Source organism: Primulina eburnea, chromosome 8 (genome assembly GCF_022965805.1).
Source record: "Primulina eburnea isolate SZY01 chromosome 8, ASM2296580v1, whole genome shotgun sequence".
In the NCBI taxonomy this organism is placed as follows: Eukaryota; Viridiplantae; Streptophyta; class Magnoliopsida; order Lamiales; family Gesneriaceae; genus Primulina; species Primulina eburnea.
The window spans coordinates 1,834,741-1,859,587 of NC_133108.1; the positions used below are offsets into that span (position 1 = coordinate 1,834,741).

Sequence of the window (24,847 nt, forward strand, 5' to 3'; positions counted from 1 at the left end):
AGGGACGACGACCATCACCGTAAAGCCACTGTTATACGAACAATTTCATTTTGCGGTTAAATGATTCATCATTGCCTCTACTTTACAGTACTATATTGCTGCCTTGTTCCAGGATACAGTTTTGGTGACATTTCTATCGTTGGCCGATGACATAACTTAAGCGGCACGTTCTATTTATACGCCAGTACTGTAGCAGTGGTGGCATGGTTCTTCGTGTAATTCTGTTTACCGGACGAACGGCCGGAGGCTGGAGGAGATGGAGGAAATATTCAGCAAAGGAATTGAACCCTAAGTTCCAAGAATAGGAACAAGCAAGTGGAACTTCTCCATACTTGACATGATTGATTATACACAACTCCACTTCGAGCTTAATGCCATTTACAGAAAACTAAGTCTTGTTTGCTGTAATTTGATGATGATAAATTAATGTGTGCAAATGGAACTTGATATCGTGTGGACTTAATTTATGAAAAGTGTGTTATTAAGTAGTTAAAAAGGTCATAAAAGTTTTACTTATCGTTATAATTAAGCTGTCGAATCCTGCAAACCAATAAAATTAATGTTTAGAATTTTCCCTGGTTTTTTAATATATAAAAATTCTTAAATGTTTATTCAATTCATTTAAGTGCATGTCATTTCTAAAATCCAAATAAAAAAATAGTAGATTTTTTGTGAGACAATCTCACATATATTTATTCTTGAGAATATTCAACCATGTCTACATTTACAATATAAAGTAATATTTTTTGTATAAAAATAGTTTTTTTTTCATATATGACGCAAATAAAATATTTGTCCCATAAAATTGATCTGTAAAACCGTCTCACATAAGTTTATGTGATAAAAAAATTATCTTCCTAAAAACATGGATTTGCTTATTATTATAATATTACAAATTCAAGAATGAAGTGCAATATGAAAGAAATGAATATTTTTTCTTGTTATATTAATAAGAATGAAACCTAATTATAGTATGATGAGATCAATTCCAATAAGTGATCATGTCCACACAAAACCCTAAAAACATGGGCAACCTTCCAGGTGTCCAATAAGTTATCATGTTGTTCTTCACAAACAACCCCGGTTTTGATCTCTTCTACGCCAGATATACAATCCTAGTTCGTATCTCAATTCCAGCAAAGAAACGGGAAAAGTAGTAATGCATTCCAACGCACAGCAGAAGAACAAACAAGCGAATTTCATGCGAAAAATGTGCCCGAATTTCGACCGGGAAGATGGGCTGGAGACTGTGCTTGAGGTGCCGATCCCGGAGGACATGTTCACCAGGATGGGGAATAATGTGGCCGTGCGGTGGCAGAACATGGCGACGTGGATGAAAGCTCAGACTTCCGATAAGTGGTCCTCGCCGATCATTGCCGGAAGATACAACGAATTGAGCTTTCTTCTGTATTTTGTGGGATCTCCTCTTATACCTATGCAAGTGCAGTTGGATCAATCCATACATCGTCCCGTTAAACATGCTTCCATTGTAAGTAAACGATGCCCAATTTAGCCTTACATTCTCCTTGGATTTTAATCTTCTGATTATTTCTTGGAAAATTACTGTAATGCTTGCATGAGAATGAGGAATTTGAGTGAAAACTTGTGATATTCCACCATTCATTTATAACATATTACATAATTTATTGGAAACCACTTTTCTTTTCTAAATGCATGTCGTCATTTTTAGGAAGCTTCAACAGCCAAATACATAGTACAACAATACATAGCTGCAACAGGAGGGCAACCGGCACTGAACGCAGTAAACAGCATGTGTGCGATAGGACAGGTTAAGATCAGTGCATCAGATTTTCATCAAGGTGATAATGAAAGTGTAAAGGTCACGAGCACGGAGGAAGCGGGAGGCTTCGTGCTGTGGCAGAAGAATCCCGACAAGTGGTGTTTAGAGCTGCTGATTTCGGGATGCAAGGTTATATCAGGAAGCAATGGCAAGATTGCTTGGAGACAGTCCTCGAATCAGCAAAGGCCAATGTCGAAGGGTCCTCCTAGACCTTTACGTCGATTCTTACAGGTAATTATAATGCTTCATTTTCGAAACATTCCGCCTCGACTCCGCTGTCATTTTCCTATTCATGATCTGATAACTTTTTACAGGGCCTGGATCCACGTTCAATAGCCAATTTGTTCATCGATGCAGTATGCATTGGCGAAAAAATAATAAACGACCAAGATTGCTTCATACTAAAGCTAGATGCAAGCCAATCTACATTAGAAGCACAGAACAGCCCGAAATCCGAAATCATTCATCACACTATATGGGGATACTTTAGCCAAAGATCCGGCCTTCTGGTTAAGTTAGAGGATTCCAGATTACTCACAGTAAAAACCAGTAAAGATGATGGGGACGTTTTCTGGGAAACGAGCATGGAATCTGTGATCGAAGGCTACAAGTATGTAGATAATGTGAATATTGCACATAGTGGGAAGACATTTGTCACTGTTTTTAGATATGGGGAGCAATCTGCAAATCACAAAAGGGAATTGGAAGAATCCTGGAAAATCGAAGAGGTCGATTTCAATGTTTCCGGTTTGAATTCTGAATTCTTCATGCCTCCCAACTGATTTTAAGCTAAAATAACTCAGCGAGAAGGTGACAAACTTTCAGCAGTTTTTGTTGTTTCATAGTTGTTAGAATTCAAATCACATACTGAGATTATGACATATTTGATATGATTATTTCAAAAGCGTTGTTTCATTCAATTTTGTCTTAAATTCTACAAATATGTAGCGATTTATAATCTCATCTCCCATGAGTAATGCAGTTGAAATTACTTATATATTTTTTTATGATTAGACTACAAATAATAATATGATATACTAAATTTTATTATTTAAAATTGTTTATATTTTAATACACACATCTAAATTCAAACAATTTGTGACAAAGAATGCCTCCTCCAATATTCAATTTTTTTTCAGAGATTTGCATTATTACAGTGTCAGATCTTTGTGAATAGAAGACTCATGTACAAAAACCAACCAAAAATAATATTAGACTTGATATAGATATTGTACTGTATATTATTTATTCATATTTTTATCCAATCTAATCTAATATTTGATGTACTATATTATTTATCTATCTACCAATCATTTTATTTACATAAATCAAAGCATCAATTTTTTATCTCATATCAATCAAATCATTGAATTGAAATTGCAATATTACTCTTAATAAATAATATTATAAGAAATTATTAATATTTTCAAAAAAAAAAAAAACAAAACGATAATATAATATTATCTTAAATTTAATCAATCAAATCAAACATTATACTAACTTTCGTTTTTATATATTTTATTATTAAAAAATATTATTTATCACCATCTTATTTGTATTACACCACGAACCAAACGGTACCTATAGGTATAGTTTGGTACACATGATAGGATAAACATGTGATATATAATATAAGGATAAGTTAAGGATAAATAAGATGTAGAATATTATATTTAATGTTTGGTATTATTTTAATAAGAGTGATTAAATTTATATATTAGATTGTAATGACAAAATTAACCTTATCATAATAAATTTTATAATTTCAAAATTGTTGCTTGAGTTCATATTTTTTATCTGTACATGTGCCGATAGTACTTGCATGATTTATTTATTTTTACCTAATTTTATATATTATATAATATGATAATTGAGTCCTTGATTTTTTGAGTCAAGTCAAAAATAAATTTTTAAAGTTAATCGAGTTATAATAATAATTTTATTGAGATTTATAAAAATTATTTATATAATTATCTCGAAATCATTATATAATTATCATATTATATAATGATTTTAATTTCTACCTACTAGCATAGATTTATAAAAAATCATTATAAATTAAGGGTAATTAAGTCATTTGTAGTTTATTTTATCATTTGATTAAAATTATCACACCTTCTATTAGGAATATTTTATCCTTCTAAAAAATTATTTATCAAGGGCCCGTGATATTATCATGAGCTTTTTAAAAAGGTACCAAACATGGGATAAGGAGAATTATTTATCAATCCCTCTCTTATCTCATTAACCAAACTATGCCATAAAGTATTATTCAACAATGGGCAAGAAATATGGATCTTATTGCATAATCGATACTATTAGGGATGTCAATGGTCCGCAATGGACCCGCGTGTATGGGGTGAGTTTGGGCATACTAAATGGGTCATGGGGTGGGTCTTGGGTCCAATTTTTCAGACCCGTCCGGATATGGGGCGGGTAATGGGTCCTATAATACCCGCCCCATACCCGCCCCATATATATGTGCATATAAATATTCTAGGGTTTTAGGTTTATTAATTTTCATTTTTTTAGTAGCTCACCTCAACTATAACGATGTTAGTTATTCTTATGTAAACTGTTGCATTTGAATCTGCTTTTAATAATAGTGGAAGAATAGTTGGTCTGCATCTTAGTAGACTTAAATATTGTCTACTCACTGATTTTATATTGATTTGTTTAAATAATGTTATGACTTTTTTTGGGGATGTCAAGATTATTTTGGAGAGCTAGTAACTCTTTTTTTTAAAAGTAATTTTTTATGTCGTGAAAATACTTTGTTTGTTATTATTAAGTGTGGTCGAAGACATGAATTAATTTTCCACAATATTTTATTTAGAGGCTTTTCTGTTTCATAATTCAGTCATGTGAGAAGAAAGATTGTTTTTTATTTAAAAAAATTCGGGTCTCACGGGTCTACTCGGCCCCATTTCGTATTCGAGGTGGGGTGGGTCCGAAGAATATTTAACCGGGGTGGGGCGGGTAATGGGTAAAAGTTTTTTTCATGGGGAGGGTCTTGGGTTTAGCCAAACCCGCCCCATACCCGCCCCATTGACATCTCTAGATACTATATCCAAAAAACAAAATGTAATAAAAACAATTAAAGATTTAAAAATTTTACTTTGATATGTTTATATTACATTACTAATAATCTCTTCCCATGTATTAAGTTGCAGGATATTATCATATATTTTTTATAGATCTAAGACTTCTGAACCTCAATTTATATATATATATATATATATATATATATATATATATATATATATATATAATATATATATATATATATATATATATATATATATATATATATATATATTATCATATATTTTTATAAATATATATTTTAAAGATGATGAATATTTTAAGAATAGATCTTTTGCGATACAGTCTTAATTTTTATTCATGAGACGAGTCAATTCTATCCATTGTATAAAAATTTTATTTTACAATATTTTTGATTTTTTCTTAAACATAAAGTTGAATACAATTCTTTAAATCATTATATAATATAAAAATATTTACAACAATTATATTTTGAGTTTTTGTTATTGTATTATGAGATTTTGTATTGAATTTTTTGTATTATAATAATTGTATAAATATAAATTAATTAGACATGTAGCATTAGTTTATAATATTTTACTAAATTATATGCCAATTATGAGTTTTATTAGGTAAATTTTAATTTTTTTGAAATACTCTATTAGGTAATTTCACAGCCTAATAATGAGGGATATGTTTGGTATCATATTTCTAGATTCTTTAAACCCTTCCAAAGAAACACAATATCAACCTATCTCCACCGTTGATATACATTCCATGTCATCGATCCCGATAACGAAAATCGAACGGCCACAGATAATTAATGCGTCAACTGCACAAACCCAACCGCGGTCAAATTTAACTCAACCCTAACCTTACCCTGAGTCATTCAACTCGGGCCCGACTCGCCTCCATTATCTATGAGCGAGCCAGCGAGCGAGAGAACCTCACTGGCAATGGTGTTTTAGAGAGAGACAAATATATACGAAAATTGGAATTCCAAATCTGTTGTGGGAAGCTTCCGCCTCAAAGTTTAAACAAAAAATTTAATCATTTACGTTTATTGAATTGGTGGGTAAAGCTTTGTGAATTTGATCAGTAAAGAGAAAGGGTTTGATTAATTAATGGATGAGATCTGGGAGAGGGCGGTGGAGGCTGCATTAGACGGTCAAACGGACGTCGCTTCCGTCCGATCGTTAACCCTCGACGGCGCCGTCAAGTGCCTTCACGGTCGTTTACCTCAGCCGTCACTTTTCGAGAAGTTTCACAGCCTGCAGCACTTCTCCATAGCGAATATAGGCGTCTCGTCGCTAGAGCAGTTCCCTCACCTCCGAAATTTGCAAAGGCTAATCCTGTCAGACAACAGGATTGCCGGAGGCTTAGAGTTCCTTGTTGAAGCGGGTCTTGGATCGCTGCGGGACCTCGACTTGTCCAATAATCGAATTTCTGATATTAACGACTTGAGGCCGTTGGCGGAGCTGAGGTTGGATTCTTTGGATCTTTATGAGTGCCCGGTAACACGGGTGAAGGACTACCGGGCCCAGGTTTTTGGTTTAATTAGGTCTTTGAAGTATTTGGATAAGATGGATGTTGATGAGAATGAGAGGCCGGAATCGGAGGACGAAGAAGAGGATGAAGAAGAGGAGGATGATCCTGGGAGCGGAGAGGTTGATGGGGAGGATCATCCGTTTAAGTTGAACAACGGCGATCAAGCTGGGATGGAGGGAGTTGTGGATGTAGACGAGGACGAGGAGAGTGATGCTGATGAGGAGGAAACAGAAATTCCTAGAGTGGTCGACGGGTTGAGCAGAGGTGGCAGGGATTCTCATCCCCATCCGAATGGTTTTGGGGTGGTTGCTGTGGATGGGGAGGATGATAATGATGAAGGAGAAGAAGACGATGATTTGGTGGAGGTGTACGAGGATGACGAGGGAGAGGATGAGGATGTGGTGGAAGTACATGAGATTGATGACAGTGAGGAAGAAGATGGTGTGGAGGAGGATGAGGATGAGGACGAGGATGAAGATGAGGAAGAAGAGGTGAACAATGATGAGAGGGATTTTGGGGAGGCGGGTGGTACTGGGAGGTTGACGAGTGCGGAGGGTGAGATTGATGGGCATGAGCAAGGTGAGGATGATACAGATGAGGACGATAATGGGGAGACTGGGGAAGAAGAACAGGCTGTTGAGGAAGATGGTGATTTTGACGATGAGGATGAGGTGATGGATCCCTCTATATATGAGAAATGGCCTTGCTTTGTTATATATTTTGATGGTTGAATTCAAAGTACAGTTAATTGAGAATTTGCAATGGATTATCTTGCTTTATGCTAATGTTTTTGTGTTATATGAACCGTGAGTAGTATTATTAGCTAATACAGATAGATAGATGCCCAATGCTTGACCTGTGAACTCTAATTGTTGGTGCTTTCTTTACACTGCTCAGGGTTCTTGAGCAGGGGCTGATCCCCCTTTTTACAGCACTTACAAATTTTTTATTGGAAATCAATCTGTCAACTTTAACTTTTTGTTCGTAGGTTATTGTGTGCATATGTAGCTAAAAGTCATTGTCGGTATGTCAAAGAAATGTTCTTTTTTCTGTCATAATTGTCAAGGCTTCTGAAGTTTTTCAATTATGAGTCGAGCACAACATGATTTCATTTTTTGAGCATTTCTGTAGACTCTTACTATTTTTTGTGTTTTGCAATAGCAAAACAATCAAAATGGAAGTTTTTGTTGTGAATATATATTGTAGTAGTTTGCTGGAAGCACTTTCGTGCTTGAGAAATCATTTTCTGTAAAAACTTGATGGTTTGAAGTTTCTAGGAAGTTTTATAAAGATGCATGACTAAAAGCGAGCCTTTTCAAGGCCATTAAATACCAATAGGATAAATGAAAAGGGTTCCATGCTGTTAGTTATTCAAGAGGAATATTTTGTGCCATCAAACTCTGCCTGTCGAATCCTTTCTTTGTACATAAAACCTGTGTCTTGCAGTTGTCTTGTTCTGCCATCAATGTCCTGATTACGTGGTTCATCGATCTTATTTTTGTATGCTACTTTTTGTTGTTACTTTAGCTGGGACTGAATTATATGTTATTTTCTGAAATGTGTAATTTTTTCGAAGTTATGGTGTATCTGCAGAATACGAGTGTTTACCCTGTCTCCTTTTAGATTGATTTGCTTTTAATGGTGTGATGATTTGGTAGCTGAGTGTGATTTGTGAACATTCTTTGATTTTGGTTCTCTCTTAATGGCACGTTATTCTTGCATTCTCTTCTCTTTGGATATGCTTAATTTATCCTTGTCTTGTTGCAACGTCCAAAAACTTTTGAAGAAAAAACCATTCTTATTAATTGGATATGAATTTCAAGTATGTTGTTTCAAGTAACTGAATTTAGTTTATTACAGGAGGAAGATTACGACAATGGGTATCTGGTACAACCTGTTGGGCGTGCTGAGCCACAAACAGGTGGTAGTGACCTGGACCCTGGAGACGAGGATGAGGATCCTGAAATCGAGGAAGATCTCGAAGAAGAAGATGATGAGGAAAACCTAGATGGGGAAATTCAAGAATTGCCATCATCTTCATCCGACAAAAGGAAAAGAAATGAAGATTCTCAGAAAGATGACGATGATGATATGCTGCCGTTCAGCAAATCTTCGAAGAACCATTAGCGGGAGCAATTGTGGTTACGTGAGGTTTGTTCTTTGAAAATGGCCGACACTTGAAGTCATCTTGGTTTGCAGGTTGCCCTTTGTTCTTATTTTGGAGGGAATTTTGAGGTGGATGAGTGTTATAATGTTTAAAAAGTGGTTATGTATTGGGTTTCAATGCAGTAGCCGTTGGTGCTTGAGTTTAAATGGTAGTTATTTGAGGTGTTCAAACGGAGGGAAAGTAGAAAAAAATTGGATGTTGGAGGAACTTGTTCTTTGAATTTGTTTTGTTTTGAATTTGGCTTGTATTTAAACAAACAAAATACCGGGATCGACGTCGTTTTGTTAAATTGCTTTGCTCCCACGTGCTTACGTGATGTGGTACAGTTAGCTATCTTTTTTTTTTACTCGTTAGGCAATATAATAATAATAATGTTTATGGGGTTTTCACGACCCTGCAGGTAATGGTTGGAATATAGAAGCACGCTTTTTTGATTTGGGCTGCCTAGCGATTCGGCCCTTCATGAGATTTGCACCAAACGGATCACCGAGTTTTTGGATATCATTTGGCCTCGCTTTACTTCTTTACGCGTAAAACCTGATGTCTTCATCATTTTCGTGATACAGAGTGAACAACTAATTCAAATAGTTAAAAAAAATTATATATAGATATCAAAAATTATATATAGATATCGTTTGGTACGTGGAATGAGACAAATAGCATGGAATTTATTACTATTTTTAAATAATAAAATATGTAAAAATGGTAGATAATATATTGTTTGATTTGATTAATTGATTTGATTAAATTTGAAATAATGTGATATTATTGTTTTGTTTTTTTTAGAATATTAATAAAATATTTATAATATTATTTATTAAGAGTAATATTGTAATTTCAATTCAATAATTTGATTGATAATTTAATTAATATGAGATAAATGATTGATAATTTGATTGATAGATGAATAAATAATATAGTGCACGAAATATAAGATTAGATTGGATAAAAATGTAGATAATAATATAGCGAATCAAACGCTACCATGGGGTATGATTCTTGTGTGCCCTGTAATAGTCGTTTTTGTTTTATTAATGTTAAATTATTTTTTACATTAGAATTACTGCTTTATACTGTAAAAATGATATTTGGTGATCAATTATTCTGTACAATTTATACTTAAATTGAAGTTTAATAATATTGCCAAAATATATTCTCCTAATGACAAATTTAGTATATTATATCAGCGATCTTTTTTTATATATATTATGGTACGGTACAAATAAATACAACAAAATTTTATTTTATTAGAAAATATATATTGACGATGTTAATTTATAAATTTCATGGGGTTGAATTCGAAAACCCTGTGACTGGTGGGGTTGGAGTTTCACCTCTCAGCTCCCAAATCCTAATAATAATCGTACCATTAAAATTGCCAAGATTCAATTGCAGTGGGATCAGACAGAGGTGCGATAAATTTCAAGACGGAACGGAACTGTTGCTCCATACCCTTCGTGGGTGTCTGTCATCTTGATAAAAGTGAAAAAGTTCACGATCTGACATGTAAGATGAAATCAACCATTTTTTTTGTATGAGATTCAGTGCAAAAAATGCTGAAACTAGCGAGTGCCATCTTTTTCGAGGTGTTGTTCAATATTTGACTCGTGTTGTATTTCTTCGTGAGATCAAGTTTTTTATTATATATTGTGTTAGTTGAGTTCATTCTACCATTGTTCCTGGTTTATCTGAATGTTCTATGTATGTGTTTTGTTGATGGTGATCTCAAAACAAACACGCTAGGTTTGGGCCAAACTAAAATTAAATAAAGTCCTTGGTTCATCATGACATTTTAAAAAAAAATTAATGCTTTTGTTTCTTATGTATTAATAACAAATAAGGATTATACGTCAAAGTTATACAGAATTAATTAAACGAGAGATCCTTGGTGGTCGGATCATGTGACATTAATATTATGTCATAAATTTCTATATTTGAAAACGTGTAACGTCGCATATTCACTCGTACGTAAAAATATCAAAATTTAATTCAATATTTAAAATCATATTAATAAATGCATCAAAATAATTATAGAATATCAAATATACTTTAAAAAATATATAAGAAATGGTTTTTAATATAAAACTAAATAAACAAAAATAGTTTTAATATACACATATCGTTTGGCCACTTTTGCATAATTACGAATCCGACAGTCAGCAGTCTTAATCACTTGATTTGAATCATGTGTGTCATATATGTTTTCTAGGAAGAACGAGTATAGCGCTAATTCTAGTACACTGGAGAGAGAAGCTAGAGCATTTTGCTGACAAGCGAAGGCCACTCACATATTCACAACTCTAGAACACACACAACAAGAAATGGATTCATCTTAAACTGCAGCAAAGAAATTGATCAGAAATAGTTCTTGATATATCATGATCCCATCACACCTCCATATTTTGCAGAGCCTTTAATAATTGGAAACGCTTTTGAAACAAGATCATTTGCACCTTCGACGACTCTTATTGAGAGAATCACTTTTACTTGACATGGCTTGATTAGGCAACTCAGGTTTATCTTAGGTAAAGCTTGGATTGATAGTTTTGAATTAATGGATTTGGTTGGATGAACAAAATTCAAGTAGATTTCAAATTCACTTCATTTCAAGTTTTTAACGAAAACATTTCTAGCTAGCTACTTGGAAACACAATTATCATCAGACAACAGATGAGTAAGCAATATGAAACTCAAGAACTTTATCTCAGACTTCCAGGCAAGACACAAACCTTTCTAGCTTGCTACTTGGAAACACTGTTGTCTATTTATTAATAGATATGCATGTATACAGAAAAACAAGCTACCCCTGCTAAACGTGTGGTATGGTGAATTTGCCAACTCTTGGCGACAGCAAGAATTGTGTATCAGAAACAGTCAAGATCTTTGGTATAGACATTCCGCCCGAGATCACTATCTCTACCGTCACATGCAAAGAAAAAGGAGAAGGTACACCGTATCAATAGTCTCTCAAGTCTTAAAAAATCCAAGAAAGTTCTAAATTTGTAGTTTTGCGTCAAGATTTTACCTATGCCCTCTCGAACTGAAAGATTAGGCCTCATAATTTCTTTCGAATTGATAAGAAATATGTCTCCAAGATAAAGGTGGTTTGTGGGCACATAAACACAACAAAGTTCCTCTGCACCTGTACTTTTACGAAGAATAACAGTCGACGTAATGAAGCCAAACGTATACTCTCCAATACGAGGATGTTTTACAATCGCCACTTCTTTGAAGGCTTGAGATGTCTGATCTGAACAAGTGAAAGGTACTCGGTATCTCTAACAGATGTGATATTTGCTAAACAAGCTAGATTTACCTGGAGAAATCGCTGCACTGATTTGTTTTGAGGCTGCATATATGTAACTCATAAGGGGCATCTTCTTAATAAACCATTCCCCCAAAGCAAGAACCGACGTACCAACCCAAGAAGACATGAACACTCCAACCAAGAAGATGAAAGTAATTGAGGTCACAAAGCCCAGGCCTGCCATTGAAAAATCAAAACTATAGGCATTATTGCTGAGACCTGTATCATTTTGTTGCCTCAAATATGGAATCCTTTTTTTTTTTTGTATCATTACACAAATCTGGAATAAGCAGCTACTGAAGCATACCGAATGAGTTGATTCCCAGATGGCTATAAACTGGGGAGAAGAAGCCATCCACAAAATGAATGAACCACCAAGTGAAGTAGAATGTGATGGCTATTGGAAGTAAGATAACACTGCAAAAATGTAACCATTTGGCAAAGATTATTATGAAAACATGCACAGAAAACAAATTTCTAGACGTTCTCTGATCTTCGTATGAAACATTCGAAAAGAAAAAGGTTCAACCACTTTTATGATTGCTCGGGCAAAGAACAACAAGCCACTGGCTCGTGAAAAGCAATTGTTGGGAAACCAAAAAGTAGTTAGCTTTCGACATTTAATCTCTTTCAGATACTACTTAAAGTGTTAATTATGAACAAGGAATAGGAAAACAACTGAGATTTAATAAACTCAGTAAAAATTTGGACATAATAAGTTACATGGAAGTGATAGAACATGGAAAGAAATCTATACCTTGTTTTGAATATATATTCTTGAATGGATCAAAGAACACTCACACAGTTGAGTTTTCCATTCTAATTCAAGGAAGTTAATTCATGATTTTATATGGTTCTTGCTTTGTCTCAAAGTTCATCGTGTACAAAAATAAGCATAAATGAGCAAGGAAAACAGCAAGTAAGGAAGTAGCAAAATCTAGCAGCAAACATAACTGACCATCCTGTCATAAACTTTTTCGATGCCCAACTACGAATAACCTTGCTGAATGCCTGCAAAAGAGACCCGAAAACATCAACACGTTTCCCTGCAAATCTTTTGATCACTCACAGAACATCAAGAATCCATCATCATCAAGTTAATCAGATAGATTCAGACAGAAAAGATAGCAAAGAGTGAGCCCTATCAGTCTTCCACGACTGGAAATACGAATAATTATTTAAAAACGCAGCTTTCACACTCCACCTTTAAAATTTCATTAAAATATTTCCACGTACAAACGCTCCACTTCCCCTAAATTTAAAACCAGGTACACACGATCGACTTACTATTCATTACGTAAACAAGGCTCAGTCTTTATCAAATTTGAATAATATTCACGCCATGCATGCTATTTGGAGGATAAAATCAAGTGAACGATCACGACGACATACGTACGATTACTGGAAGAGAAAAAAAGAAGCTGATCACCTCCTTGCCCGCGGAGGATTGATGGGAGGCGGTGGGGGAATCGAATGGAGATGATGATTTGGAGGAAGAATCATCAAATCCTCCGACGGTGGAAAGAGTGGGTATAAGGCGTTCCAGATCTCTATCCTTCTGCTCTCTCGTTCCCATCCAGATTATGTCTGTTACAATTTTACCCAACCCTTCACTCTTATAGTTATATATGTATTCAACTCATGTTGAAATCTACCACTGTACTATTGTAAGTCATTTGGATCAAAAAAATGTTGATAAGAATAATCAAATTTTTGATTATTTAACTCTTTACTCCAATCTATATCATTTAGAAATAAATATTGGTGTTTTTTAAAATGTTTACATCTTTCGTATTAAATGAACATTTGTACGTGTTATCATAAAAACCAAAATCTATGTAATATGGGTGGGCCCATTTTGCAAGAAAGCAGCCATTTTTTGTTTCGGCCTGTGAGCCTGGGCCTGCTTTCAATAGATTAAAATGGAAAAATGTAAATAATCTAGGGCCCACGATGGATGATACGTTTTGGCAGAAGCCCGTCCTGTTTCACGGGCACTTTTACACTTTTTACATTACGTTATTATTATATTAACCGAGAGATTTTTTAATTATTTAAATTTAGTGTGACGTTGTGATACTATAAAATTGTCATATAACCCATGTCTTATATTCTTGGACAACGGCATAGCGTATTATCGAGTTCATGTATGAGTCGGACATGTGATTTACGTAGGATTCACTCATATTTTGATCCATCCAACATATATATGTTAAATGAGTGTGTATCTCATTTTAGTGTACACTAGCTTAAACCGCATATCTCTGCAGGGATTCCAGTGACTGAACATCATTTCATCTCCCATTAAAACAACCCTCGTCGAATCGATAGACATTTAGAATTTTCTTGACACCATGGCCTCTATTATAAGTTTTGTTACTTGCAAGATCAGTGAAACTTGTCCACTATTTTGTGTGTAGCAGAGTTAAAGAAGAATGCAATTTCTTCGGTTTGGCCACATGGTTAAGGTCTTGTCTGGGTGAGTATACTTTTCTGGAATGGTTGTGCCTCTTGCTCTGCCATTCTACCCATTTACAGAAGTAATAAAGACTGCCCTTACCCCAGTGGTAATAGTCCTCGGTAATTGCATTTCCAGTTATCCTTTCATTCTTCAAAATTGCATCCTCTCTCGTACAGGAAGATGACATTTTTCCTGTAGTAGTACTGGTCTTCTACCAGATTGGGCTTTATCTAATTTAATTTGGGTACTGCGACGGATTCAAATCAACAAGTGAAACTGTCGAAATAGGTCCTAATCGTTCAATCAACACTACATTGATATGAATCCGAAAATAATCTGGAAAAAAGTTCTCTTTTTAAATTTATGTTATTTGGTATTTCACATAATAATTTTCTCTTAGTCTTCGAAAACTCGTAGGGTCATGAATAATACATAAATATAAAAATACTAAAATATTTGAAATTAGTAAAATTCTTGAATTTTACACAAACACCTGTCAAAGAAAACTGGACACGCGTTGAACTCCTCGCAGCGCAGACCATGTTTTTGATGGCTGATTCATAGGTTTCTGAATGGCCAATTTGTCTTCACCTATTACAGATGTCCACTCTTTTGTAATAAACAATACACAATATAATAATATTAATCATATATACCTCCGTCCTCCTTGAAGAACGCAGACCGTGGCTTATCTTGCAGGTAATATGTTTAGTATTCTAAGATGTACACGAGCGCAGACCCCATCTACTCTTTTTCCATCTTATCAGCAAAAGATTATCGGTAAGACCTCAAAAATCCGTTACGCACAAGCTGCAGCCGGACACGGAGAATCAGACAGAATGGACAAACTAAACGAGCAACTTGAAACCGATAAAGGGTAATTGGTAGATGAATACATATATCCAGTTTTGTATACTGTTTTGATATGGAAAAATTTTACGATTTTTCTGTTGTTATGTAATAGGGACACGATGAGCCATTCGTTCGGAGAAGGATACGCAACGAGGTCGGAGGAAGAAGGTTTCGGGGGAACTTATGCACGGAACCAGACCCTGAATAAGGAAGACGAGGAAGATAAAGTTGTTCATGAGAATCAAGGGAGTGAAGTGAAGGAGAAGGAAAGTGGGAGGGACCAGTGCAAGCCCGCATCATAAGAAAACAATCTGGTGATGATGGACAAGAGATTATATAATCTGCACCTTTTTTTTTTTTTTTTTCTGTTTCTTCTATATTTACATATATCATGTAATAAGGTAGTGGTTTAAATATCAAGTCGTCCCAAGTTTTCTAGTTATTGTAACGATGATATAGGCGCGGGAGTGGATTGGTATTGCATATTTTGGCTTTGACAGTTGTATAATTTTATGCGTACATGGAAGACAAGTTTACGGTATTTGGCTTAATATGATGTATTATTGCTTTGTAGATTAGAAGAACCGAAATATTGTTGGGATTCCTTACATGGTGTATATGATATTGTGTGTATTCATTAATCAATTTATAGAAATAGAAAAATTGTTTGGTTGGTGTAATGAAATATGATGTCAACCAAGTTCTATATCGATGTAAGCCGACATTCGTGACCAAAACTCTAAATTTCCAACTGTTAAAATCGCAAATAATGGTGGAAAAAATGGATCGGTTTCAGTTTCGTTGAAGTCAAGATCGTCCCGCGCCATTCTTTAGTATCCTTATCTTATCCACTATATGATCTTTGTATTTTGTTGGTATTTGGGGTGAATGAGTTGAGATGCTGCTAAATATGTATATGCTTTCATTTTACGGTTCGTCTGGAAACAATTTCATCTAAAAAATAAACTGAATTTCTGGTTTTTTCCGTAAAGGCCAAACACTGAAATTATATGAAATTTTTATGTCTAACTTTTTTAGAGTTTCAGCCAAAGTGGTCGACTTTTATTGAAAAAAACAATAATAATCCATCTATATATTATTGATCAAATAAGGATATAGATAGCATGCAACAACAACTCTTGTTACATCATCAATTGTCACGACTCAATAATATTTTCGTTAATCATAAATATGTTATTGTTATTTCTTTTCTTTTCTTTTTTTTTTTTACACGAGAAGACAATCAAAGAAGTTGCAAAATTTTGTATCACTAATTAAAGTATTATATATTATATTTATAAATTTATAATGGATCGGATTGGATCGTATACGAACATTTAGTCAAAAGGCAGTATTGTATTCAATTGTCATAGTCATGAGTAAAAACAAAAAAAAGACCGCTGAAGTGCTTATAATTTTGTTTCTTATGAAAATATATTTTATTTTGATTTTCAAACGTTCTATTACACTATGACACGTTAGGTACACGTTTCTTTGTCATTATCATCGTTGATTATGTTATTATTATTTCAGATTTATTATTATTTATTCAATGTATGTGTAGAATAAAAAAGAAAAAACAAAAAGTAATCGTTTTTACTTTGGATCGTGTCACTTACCCGCTCAACGTGTCAGCTTTTGATATTCTTAAGCGACGCGTGTGTGTTCATTGAACCACTATAAGTACAAACAAATCTTGGATCTTGTAACAAAATCTAACCATATATTGTCTGGTGAGGGGAAACTAAAAGTGAGTGAATCAAGAAAGATGGCGTCAAACAATGCACCGACGTTTGCTTACACGATTATATATGCCGCAGATGTCGAGAAATCCGTTGCGTTTTACGCTAAAGCTTTCGGCTGTGAGGTCCGCCGTTTGGACAAATCTCGCAGGTACGTTAGTTCATTCGAAGCGTTAAATGTAGGAAAGAGATCACATTAGTTTGAGATATATGATTGTCGTGCAGATGGGGGGAGCTGCACAGCGGGAACACAACGCTCGCGTTTACCCCGGTGAAGCAACGAGAGACGGAGGAATTGACCGGAAAAGTGCAGATCCCACAACACGAGAGGAACCCCATCGAGGTCTGCTTCGATTATTCGGACGTCGATTTTGCATTCAAGGTATATATGTTTCTTCTATATATATATATATATATATATATATATATATATATATATATATATATATATATATATATAATGGTTTCTTTCGGAAGGAAATTTTATGTGACTAACATTTTCTGTGAAACAATCTGTACCGTCGATAAAACTTTATCCCAGAAATTTATGTATGGATATTGGAATATTTGAAAAGTTACGACTCGTTAAATTAGTCCATCCATGCAAGTTCTCATCGTCCATTATGAATAAGACAATACATTTTTTATTTGTTGGCGTGGTGCAGAGGGCTGTGGAGAATGGGGCGGTGGCGGTGAGTGAGCCGGAGGAGAAGGAATGGGGACAGAAAGTGGGATATGTGCGGGATATCGATGGCAACGTTGTGAGGATGGGCAGTCACGTCCGGCAGTAATTTAGTGACACTTTACATGTAATAATATTGTACTAAGCCAGTATTCTCATATGAATCAATAAAGATCACATTCTATTATGCGCTCTCCTTCTGATTTGTGGAATATCTTTTTAGTTAAGAGTAATATGTTCGCTGAGATGCCTGAAACATTATTTTGTTTCAATGATAAAAAAAATAAAACGATTTTAAATAATGATTCGTTCTTTTGAAAGTGCGATTTTAAATCTTAATATTTTAGTCATAATAGTGGTGGTGGATGAACAATTTAGATTTGTAATATTAGTGTCGGTACGGTATGAATTTTTTTCACACCGAAAATTCGGTATGCTGAATGTGCGGTATATCGAATTTTCGGTATTGGTATGAAAAAATTCCATATTGATATTTACGGTACGGTATACGGTATCGTAGTTGGTACAATATATTGTACCGTACCCACCCCTAAAGGTAATAACAGCAAATAGACGTTTTCGTTTTAGCCTGATCAGTCACATTGATGAACAAAATAAGCTTAGATCACTGTTTCAACAACTAAGGGACGCTCTTGGACCTGTATCGAGGTGTCCTAGGAGGTATTTAGAAGCTCGAAATTGGAGTGTGGATAAAGCTCAAATAATGTTGGAGGAATCTCTTAAGTGGAAGGCGGCCTAAAATTTTTGAGGCGTTTTGGCAGGTATGCTATGAGCTGTAATTTGTTCTCTCCTAGCTCGTAAATGACATTTGATTTTCATAAAATATGAACGATATTTTTTCACCATTTTCGGATGTCTTATGATTGGTATGAGTGATGATGCAAATGAATCGAGTTGGCTTGAATATATCACATCTGGTTTGCATTCAAATTCGTGAATTCGACTAAGATCTAACCATTTTGCTCGGAGCTCTGATTTATTAATAAAATTTTATGATTATCTTAAAGGTAAAAAGAAGACGTGGGCTCGAACGATCATTCGAACATTGTTAAATAACTATGCAAATAATTTACTTTAAATATTCAAACAAATCAAGTTCGGATTTTGGAATTCAAATGAGACAAACTTTTAAGTTAAAAACAGTTCCATTTTCAGTCTGGAGCTAGCAAAGAAATTGGTTTCAAGCTCGAATATTCTCTTTTGCGGAATAAGGCGCGACTAAGTTTATTGAATAACAACCAGATCGACTTGGGCTTACACAGCACCTGTAATTATTGGACCTGGAATTACTCTCTGCAGGTTGTGAAATACTTTGTTGATCAGAAGACATTTCAGAAAATAAAGTTTGTGTACCCCAATAACAAAGATAGCGTGGAGCTAACTGCTAAGGAAGACCTTTTTTGATGATGAGAACCACCTACCCAGTGAATGTGGTGGACTCTGAACTGCAATCATGAAGAGTTTTCAAGATTGATGGTCCAAGATATCAAAACTGCTAAGTTTTGGGAACTTGACAACGATTCGTTCCACAAAATGACGACAAGTGGCGATGAAGACAGTTAGCAGGCTCTGGTTGCGAACAAAGAGTGATTGAGGCTGAAAAATCCCACGGGACTGTATGACCTGACAATAATGCTTGACTCAGATATTTCACTTCAGGATCATAAGTACCTGTTTCCAGCAGACTTATGCTTCGTTTTTCAGGTCTATATTTATTTTGGCATTCATATGTTAGTTAGTTCCACTAAACTCTGTTTAGGTAATAGCAACAAGCGCATGTGCTGCAACTGAAGAAATGACAAAGATAAAAGAAAAAAGAAAACCCATCAAGCAATAAATACTATGCAGGATGTCCAATTATATCCAAGGAAAGATGATCATCGATAATGATATAGATGCAATAGCTATTTGGTATTATTATCACTTGATTATTCATTTGCATGAGATCCAGGAGCTACTTTTATATCCACCTGTGAGCATAAAATTAACATTGATTTGAACCAGATTTCAAAAAGACCCCAGCTTTCTCTTCTCAAACATAAAAGGAAAAATTACAAAAAATAACAGCACCTTAAAATGTGGAGGAAAACAGTCTTTCAACTTCTCCCTTAGGCACAGACCGACTACGGTGGCCATGCTGCGGTGCTGGATAGTAGGCGTAAAGGTAATCCTGTCACGAACAGAGAATTAGAAAACAAAAATAATACAGAGATGAAGTTAATCAAATACTTACAGAATGCGTCCAAGCTTCTCATCCACAGTTATAGACTCCTCAGAGAGCACGCTGAGCTGCTCCAGTGAATACGGATGCTCTGGATCCCTTATATCCCTCACATGGTGCATTCATTCACAGTGAAGGATCACGCATTAAACTTCAACCCAATACAATATATAGATAATCATCATTACAGGAAGCAAATCAAGAATTTCTAGCTTAGCTTTTCAAAGAAAACCAAGAAAATATATCATAGATTTCAAGGGGATCGACGGCGAGAGGGTCGTCTGTGCAAGCGTGCCTCTCCTTCTTAGCGTGAACCACTGGATTTGCGTTTATCAGACCCAAAGTCATCTCTGATTTCTCCCCCTTTCCTCAATAACTCCCAATTGTAGTAGATTCCATGAAAACAGTCCCAAATTTAATTAAATTAAATTCAAAAAGTAGTACTTCTATTGCAGTGGATTTTCTTTTCTTTTTCTTTTTTCGGAATTTCGAGATAGTTTAGTTTGTGTAATCTTCCCCGCGAAATAAACCAAAAATTAAACACCAAGAACGGATGGCAAACCGATCGAGTATTTTAAATTTACTTACTGTGTTGCACGTTAAAAAGTGAAGAAATCACACAAATGGAATAGTGAAAACTGTAGAGATCAAAATACGATTTCTTGAAATTGGATGAAACATTCTGAACGATCGTTTGTGCATAAATGAAACATTCTAAATCGATTTTATCCGCAGAAAAACAAAAAGTATGCCCTTTATTTAGACCTCTTGCCATCTTTTTTCTTTATCACTTCATCTATGTACATTATGCCTTTGCCTTTGTACACTTCGGGAGGCTTGCAACTACGAACGGCAGCTGCAAATTGATGCACCCTCTCCTTGTCAATCCCAGTGCAGCAGACAACGTTATTTTTGAAGCAAAAGACACGAACTGCTGGAGGCACCGTCAGTTCAACCTCGTGGCTATAACCGAGTTTCAAGTACAAGAGACGGCCTTCAGCTTCTGCTCTAGCCTTAAAACCGACACCAACAATCTTAAGAAAGCGAAAGAACTTGGCTTCCATTTCAGCAAATATTAATCACCTGAAAATAAGTATGAATGAAGTCAAGAATGTGAAATAAAAGCGAAAATACGAACAAACAAGGGTTTCCAGTGAAGATTTAATAGACACGAATGAAACAACTACTCGTGACACAAAAACTAAAAGGTTGGTAGGGTTGCACCTTCCTCTGCCTCATGCAACAACGCATTCAGATGTCTAACAACATTGGAAAATCTAAATAGGCAAGTGCCACATAAAATTATCAATTTATAACCTAATCGTATGTGTAAGATACAATCATATTTCTACGAAACAAAATCACTTAATCGTAGCATATGCAATTGTATGTAAAACCAAATTCTTAACTTGCAGATATATGTTCATCAGGACAATACTTTTTGCATCTGTTCCGGTTTGGCATCCTGCATCCTATCAATAGGAAAAGGAAAGATCTACAGCGCAAAGATGATATCCAACAAAGTAATATTTACTATAGCAGCATCTAAAATGCAAAAGTGTGAGTTAAAACTTAGTGGTTTGGTGCAGAAATAGCAGTCAGATACAAAAACAAACGGTCAAACATATTAATGACAAATAAACTCGAACAGCTAATGCTTGAAATGCAACCAGGCAATTGGATTTCTTCAGCCTCTTTCACTGCCCCTCCAAATCTCGTCATGGAATCAATTCGAAAACCAAAATACAGATCATGAATTAGTGTCTGCATTCAATTTCAAAAAAAAAAAATATCCCAATTGTGTCTAATTTTCCATTTTGAATTCTGCCTCTTTCACTGCCTCTCCAAATCTCTTCAAGGATTCAATTCGAAAACCTAAATCCTAAAATAACATACACTAGAGCCAAATAGTTCAATTGGTACGAACCCCAGGTTTCTGAAACGGCATTTCATCAAACAGTTGTCACTCTTGAGAACTGGAACTGAATAAATATGCAACAGACCAGAAAACATATGTACATAAGCAAATCAGAGGAGATGAACGCAAAGATAGTATTTAAAAGCACACACAGATGCATCTTCATAGACAGGAAAGTTCGCGCCTTTACCCGGAAATTGCTCTCTAGTGAACAAACTGAAATTTCAGTCCCAAGAAATCACTTGTGGTTCCTGTCAGCTTTATTTGTTCAACGAAGCCTGGCTTCTTGCTTCGGGGCCAACAAATTTATTTTTTTTTTAAGAAAATGACCACATGAACGATGAGTTCATTTTCTTAAATTTTACAAATTTCCCCTCTTGCTTCTAACCAGAAAAAACCAATCAAGGTCGTATATTTAGGAACTTTTTGGCTTTGTTAAGTTTTTGAAATTCATTATTTAAAAACAAGTAGTGTCACGAATCTTTATCTGTAAAAGGATAAATCCTACCAATATTCAGAATAAAAAGTAAGACTACATAAAAAATAATATTTTTTCATGAATGACCCAAATAAGAGATTCGTCTCACAAAATACCATTTGTGAGACCGTCTCACACAAATTTCTGCCTTAAAAAAATCTTTTTTCATCTTAAAGAATATAAATAATTTAATAATTTATCAACATTATAACTTAAAATAAATCATTGGGAAAGTGTTTTTTTAAATCAAGTTGAACAAGTAGTACACCAGTCCTCTATCATGGATATGCCACAAAAGTTTCCACGTGATGACATCAAAATAGATGAATAAATAAAATGAGAGCGCTTCGAAACTCAACTATGAAACTTAAATCCTAATCCGAGGAGTCCTAAGAATCCACTCAATATGGAGGAGGGTACTTTGCAGCAAGTATTTGAATAACATGATAGTAATGATATCAGGCTTAAAAATGCAGCACATAACCATTATTACATAGGAACAGAGAGTCGTTTTTAATCTGGAAAATATCCAGTAAAAATTCCTACAAGTTTTTTGGTAAGATCTATAATCCCAGTTTAGAATCTCATAGACCATAACCATTGCAGCTATAGCGCTTCCTGAATGAGCTTCTCCGTCAGAGATTTTGAAAGTCCCATTACACAATCCGCAGTTCCTATCTGTAAAACATTTCAACTCTATGAGGGCGGCTAAAATGGCAACGTTTTTTTAGGTAAGCTCAAATGACATGACATTGAGACAGATCGAGAGGCTAACCACGGTGTCTATCAAAGGCAAAGTCAGTGTGTGTTCGAGCATCAAACCCCCGGCAACATTCAATATCATTCCTTCTTCAATCTAAGACATTTAGACCATATTACTAATGAGCAAATGCAATATGAAATAATAAGTACTGATCAGTGCTTGGTTCTTTTCAGCAACACACCAGACTTTCAATGACTTCATCTGGTATGTCAAGGAAATAAACCTGCATATCAAAGTGAAAGTAATGAAAATACTGCACCAAGCCTATGAAGCCAAGAAATCAAGATCTTCTCTTTTTCAAGAAAATAAATTACGCTACCTCCGCACTCTCCCATCCTCCTTTTCTACAACCAGTACCCAGGTTGGTGACAACTACCGATCCAACCACTCTAGTGGAACCGCCAGAATAGTCTGCAAAACAAATCGAGAACAAGAATTGGATACTTCTATGTAATTAGGGGCTGCTGTTGAGAAATCAATAAACCAACCTCTGATAAACTGTCTTGCTTCATCACTACTTGATGGCTTTTCTCTGACAATCCCTTCATGCACCACAACCTTGACACCAGTTAGATGCAATCAAAACTTAGCTGTTTCACGATGGTAGAAAATTTGAAGCAATTCAAGAAATGCGATTATATAGCCTTTTCATGATTGGAGAAACCCCATGGTAAATGGCAAGAAAAAACTTATTGCGAAGAGAATATGAAAGTATACTGTATCTGCCGTGATTAGCAGTGTGGGAGATGACATGACTGCAAATTTGTCTAGATTCTGAAGCTTCAACATAATCGCATCAGCCTTCAGGGTAAAAACAATTGAATTATCATCCAAGCGCAGGATTGAAATAACAAGAAACCTAGAGCCATTTAGCACGACCTCTCACCTCAAGGAGAATGAGATGTAACTAATTTGATTTTCCGTCGCCACAACTACATTTAAAAAAATAACAAGAAGCACTAAATGTTTCCAGGAGAAGTCTGAGCATGGCCGTTTTAATCCCCCATGAAAAAGCCTTAAATATTCCTTTCTCAAGCATAGTTCAACTAGAGGTTGCAACCCCACATGGCAGTTAAAATATGGTACCTTTGCCTCAGCTAGGGTCATCACAAGATCTTCTGGCTTTTCCTTTCTGATACTTTTTTCATCGATATCTGCAGTCTAAATCGCTAAATAATTCAACAAATATTTTGGAAAAATGAGAAGAGAGCACTGCAAAAGAAAGCAATAAAAGATACCATGATTTGAAAGTGGTAGCCCATGTCAGCAAGAATTTGTCGACGTGCGAGTGAAGATGAACCCAATATGATCTAATCTTGGACAGCAAATACAACGATTATACGTGTACATCCATCGCGTTAACTAATAGAGTATTTCTTCAAAACATACACAGCATAATAAATAAACACCTCAAACATCTGGTTCTTCGGAGCCATTCTATTCGCTGTTGTCCCCTCTTTCAACTCCAAAAAGATAAGAATGATAAAGGGAGTAGGCGCTAAGAATCAACGGCTCCGATTTATTCTGATCCCTTCTAAATATAAAAACGGAGGAACGGCAGACGATTTTACTGGTCGTATTTTGTGATACAGTTCTCTTATTTTAGTCATCTATGAAAAAATATTACTTTTTATACTAAGAATATTATTTTTTATTGTAAATAATTGTAAGATTGAATCGTCTCACAAATAAAGATTATTAATACCATCTCACAAAAAACATACTACATAAATAAATATCAATAAAATCATCTTACAATAAAACTACTTGTTATATTAACATCATTTTATTATAGGAAAACAAATTAATAATAATAATGTAAATAAATCATAAAGAAAGTA

At 34.9% G+C, this 24,847-nt stretch overlaps 8 protein-coding genes across 15 annotated transcripts; 4 read left to right on the forward strand and 4 right to left on the reverse strand.

Annotated features, from left to right (window-relative positions):
* The first annotated feature begins 1,120 nt into the window (after positions 1–1,120).
* LOC140838304 (uncharacterized) lies at positions 1,121–2,796 on the forward strand. The gene is made up of 3 exons (XM_073204503.1): positions 1,121–1,489; positions 1,691–2,032; positions 2,116–2,796. Exons 1-3 carry the CDS (start codon positions 1,160–1,162, stop codon positions 2,581–2,583), a joined length of 1,140 nt encoding a protein of 379 aa, XP_073060604.1. The 5' UTR covers positions 1,121–1,159; the 3' UTR covers positions 2,584–2,796.
* Positions 2,797–5,786: 2,990 nt separating this feature from the next.
* Positions 5,787–8,864, forward strand: LOC140838303 (acidic leucine-rich nuclear phosphoprotein 32-related protein-like). The gene is made up of 2 exons (XM_073204502.1): positions 5,787–7,065; positions 8,255–8,864. The coding sequence occupies exons 1-2, from the start codon at positions 5,971–5,973 to the stop codon at positions 8,519–8,521; spliced, it is 1,362 nt and encodes a 453-aa protein (XP_073060603.1). The 5' UTR covers positions 5,787–5,970; the 3' UTR covers positions 8,522–8,864.
* Positions 8,865–11,194: 2,330 nt separating this feature from the next.
* LOC140837662 (protein LIKE COV 3-like) lies at positions 11,195–13,482 on the reverse strand. Its single transcript, XM_073203774.1, has 6 exons — positions 13,298–13,482; positions 12,827–12,879; positions 12,176–12,285; positions 11,878–12,045; positions 11,587–11,811; positions 11,195–11,477 (listed from the first exon to the last, which is right to left on the reverse strand). The coding sequence occupies exons 1-6, from the start codon at positions 13,442–13,444 to the stop codon at positions 11,371–11,373; spliced, it is 810 nt and encodes a 269-aa protein (XP_073059875.1). The 5' UTR covers positions 13,445–13,482; the 3' UTR covers positions 11,195–11,370.
* A 1,488-nt stretch (positions 13,483–14,970) lies between these two features.
* On the forward strand, positions 14,971–15,732 carry LOC140837663 (uncharacterized). Its single transcript, XM_073203775.1, has 2 exons — positions 14,971–15,206; positions 15,294–15,732. The coding sequence occupies exons 1-2, from the start codon at positions 15,034–15,036 to the stop codon at positions 15,481–15,483; spliced, it is 363 nt and encodes a 120-aa protein (XP_073059876.1). The 5' UTR covers positions 14,971–15,033; the 3' UTR covers positions 15,484–15,732.
* Positions 15,733–16,882: 1,150 nt separating this feature from the next.
* LOC140838305 (uncharacterized) lies at positions 16,883–17,792 on the forward strand. Of its 2 annotated transcripts, none has more exons than XM_073204504.1 (3): positions 16,883–17,074; positions 17,149–17,305; positions 17,589–17,792. In XM_073204504.1, the coding sequence occupies exons 1-3, from the start codon at positions 16,950–16,952 to the stop codon at positions 17,712–17,714; spliced, it is 408 nt and encodes a 135-aa protein (XP_073060605.1). In that variant the 5' UTR covers positions 16,883–16,949; the 3' UTR covers positions 17,715–17,792. The 2 variants fall into 2 exon arrangements, with proteins under 2 accessions (XP_073060605.1, XP_073060606.1); XM_073204505.1 differs by having other exon boundaries at positions 17,149–17,266.
* A 131-nt stretch (positions 17,793–17,923) lies between these two features.
* LOC140838308 (protein AE7-like 1) lies at positions 17,924–20,288 on the reverse strand. Its single transcript, XM_073204509.1, has 3 exons — positions 19,860–20,288; positions 19,697–19,796; positions 17,924–19,596 (listed from the first exon to the last, which is right to left on the reverse strand). The coding sequence occupies exons 1-3, from the start codon at positions 19,967–19,969 to the stop codon at positions 19,555–19,557; spliced, it is 252 nt and encodes an 83-aa protein (XP_073060610.1). The 5' UTR covers positions 19,970–20,288; the 3' UTR covers positions 17,924–19,554.
* A 204-nt stretch (positions 20,289–20,492) lies between these two features.
* On the reverse strand, positions 20,493–22,201 carry LOC140838306 (large ribosomal subunit protein uL6m-like). 4 transcript variants are annotated; one of them, XM_073204507.1, is made up of 3 exons: positions 21,956–22,201; positions 21,775–21,829; positions 20,493–20,930 (listed from the first exon to the last, which is right to left on the reverse strand). In XM_073204507.1, exon 3 carries the CDS (start codon positions 20,909–20,911, stop codon positions 20,603–20,605), a length of 309 nt encoding a protein of 102 aa, XP_073060608.1. In that variant the 5' UTR covers positions 20,912–20,930; positions 21,775–21,829; positions 21,956–22,201; the 3' UTR covers positions 20,493–20,602. The 4 variants fall into 4 exon arrangements, 3 of the variants coding, with proteins under 3 accessions (XP_073060608.1, XP_073060607.1, XP_073060609.1); XM_073204506.1 differs by lacking the exon at positions 21,775–21,829 and having other exon boundaries at positions 21,956–22,197; XM_073204508.1 differs by lacking the exons at positions 21,775–21,829; positions 21,956–22,201 and adding an exon at positions 21,518–21,768.
* A 475-nt stretch (positions 22,202–22,676) lies between these two features.
* LOC140838311 (uncharacterized) lies at positions 22,677–24,587 on the reverse strand. Of its 4 annotated transcripts, none has more exons than XM_073204513.1 (9): positions 24,416–24,587; positions 24,245–24,316; positions 24,093–24,167; positions 23,724–23,807; positions 23,495–23,564; positions 23,326–23,417; positions 23,188–23,229; positions 23,019–23,099; positions 22,677–22,921 (listed from the first exon to the last, which is right to left on the reverse strand). In XM_073204513.1, exons 1-9 carry the CDS (start codon positions 24,440–24,442, stop codon positions 22,850–22,852), a joined length of 615 nt encoding a protein of 204 aa, XP_073060614.1. In that variant the 5' UTR covers positions 24,443–24,587; the 3' UTR covers positions 22,677–22,849. The 4 variants fall into 4 exon arrangements, with proteins under 4 accessions (XP_073060614.1, XP_073060617.1, XP_073060615.1 ...); XM_073204516.1 differs by having other exon boundaries at positions 24,093–24,160; positions 24,416–24,575; XM_073204514.1 differs by having other exon boundaries at positions 24,245–24,321; positions 24,416–24,575.
* Between the last annotated feature and the right edge of the window lie 260 nt (positions 24,588–24,847).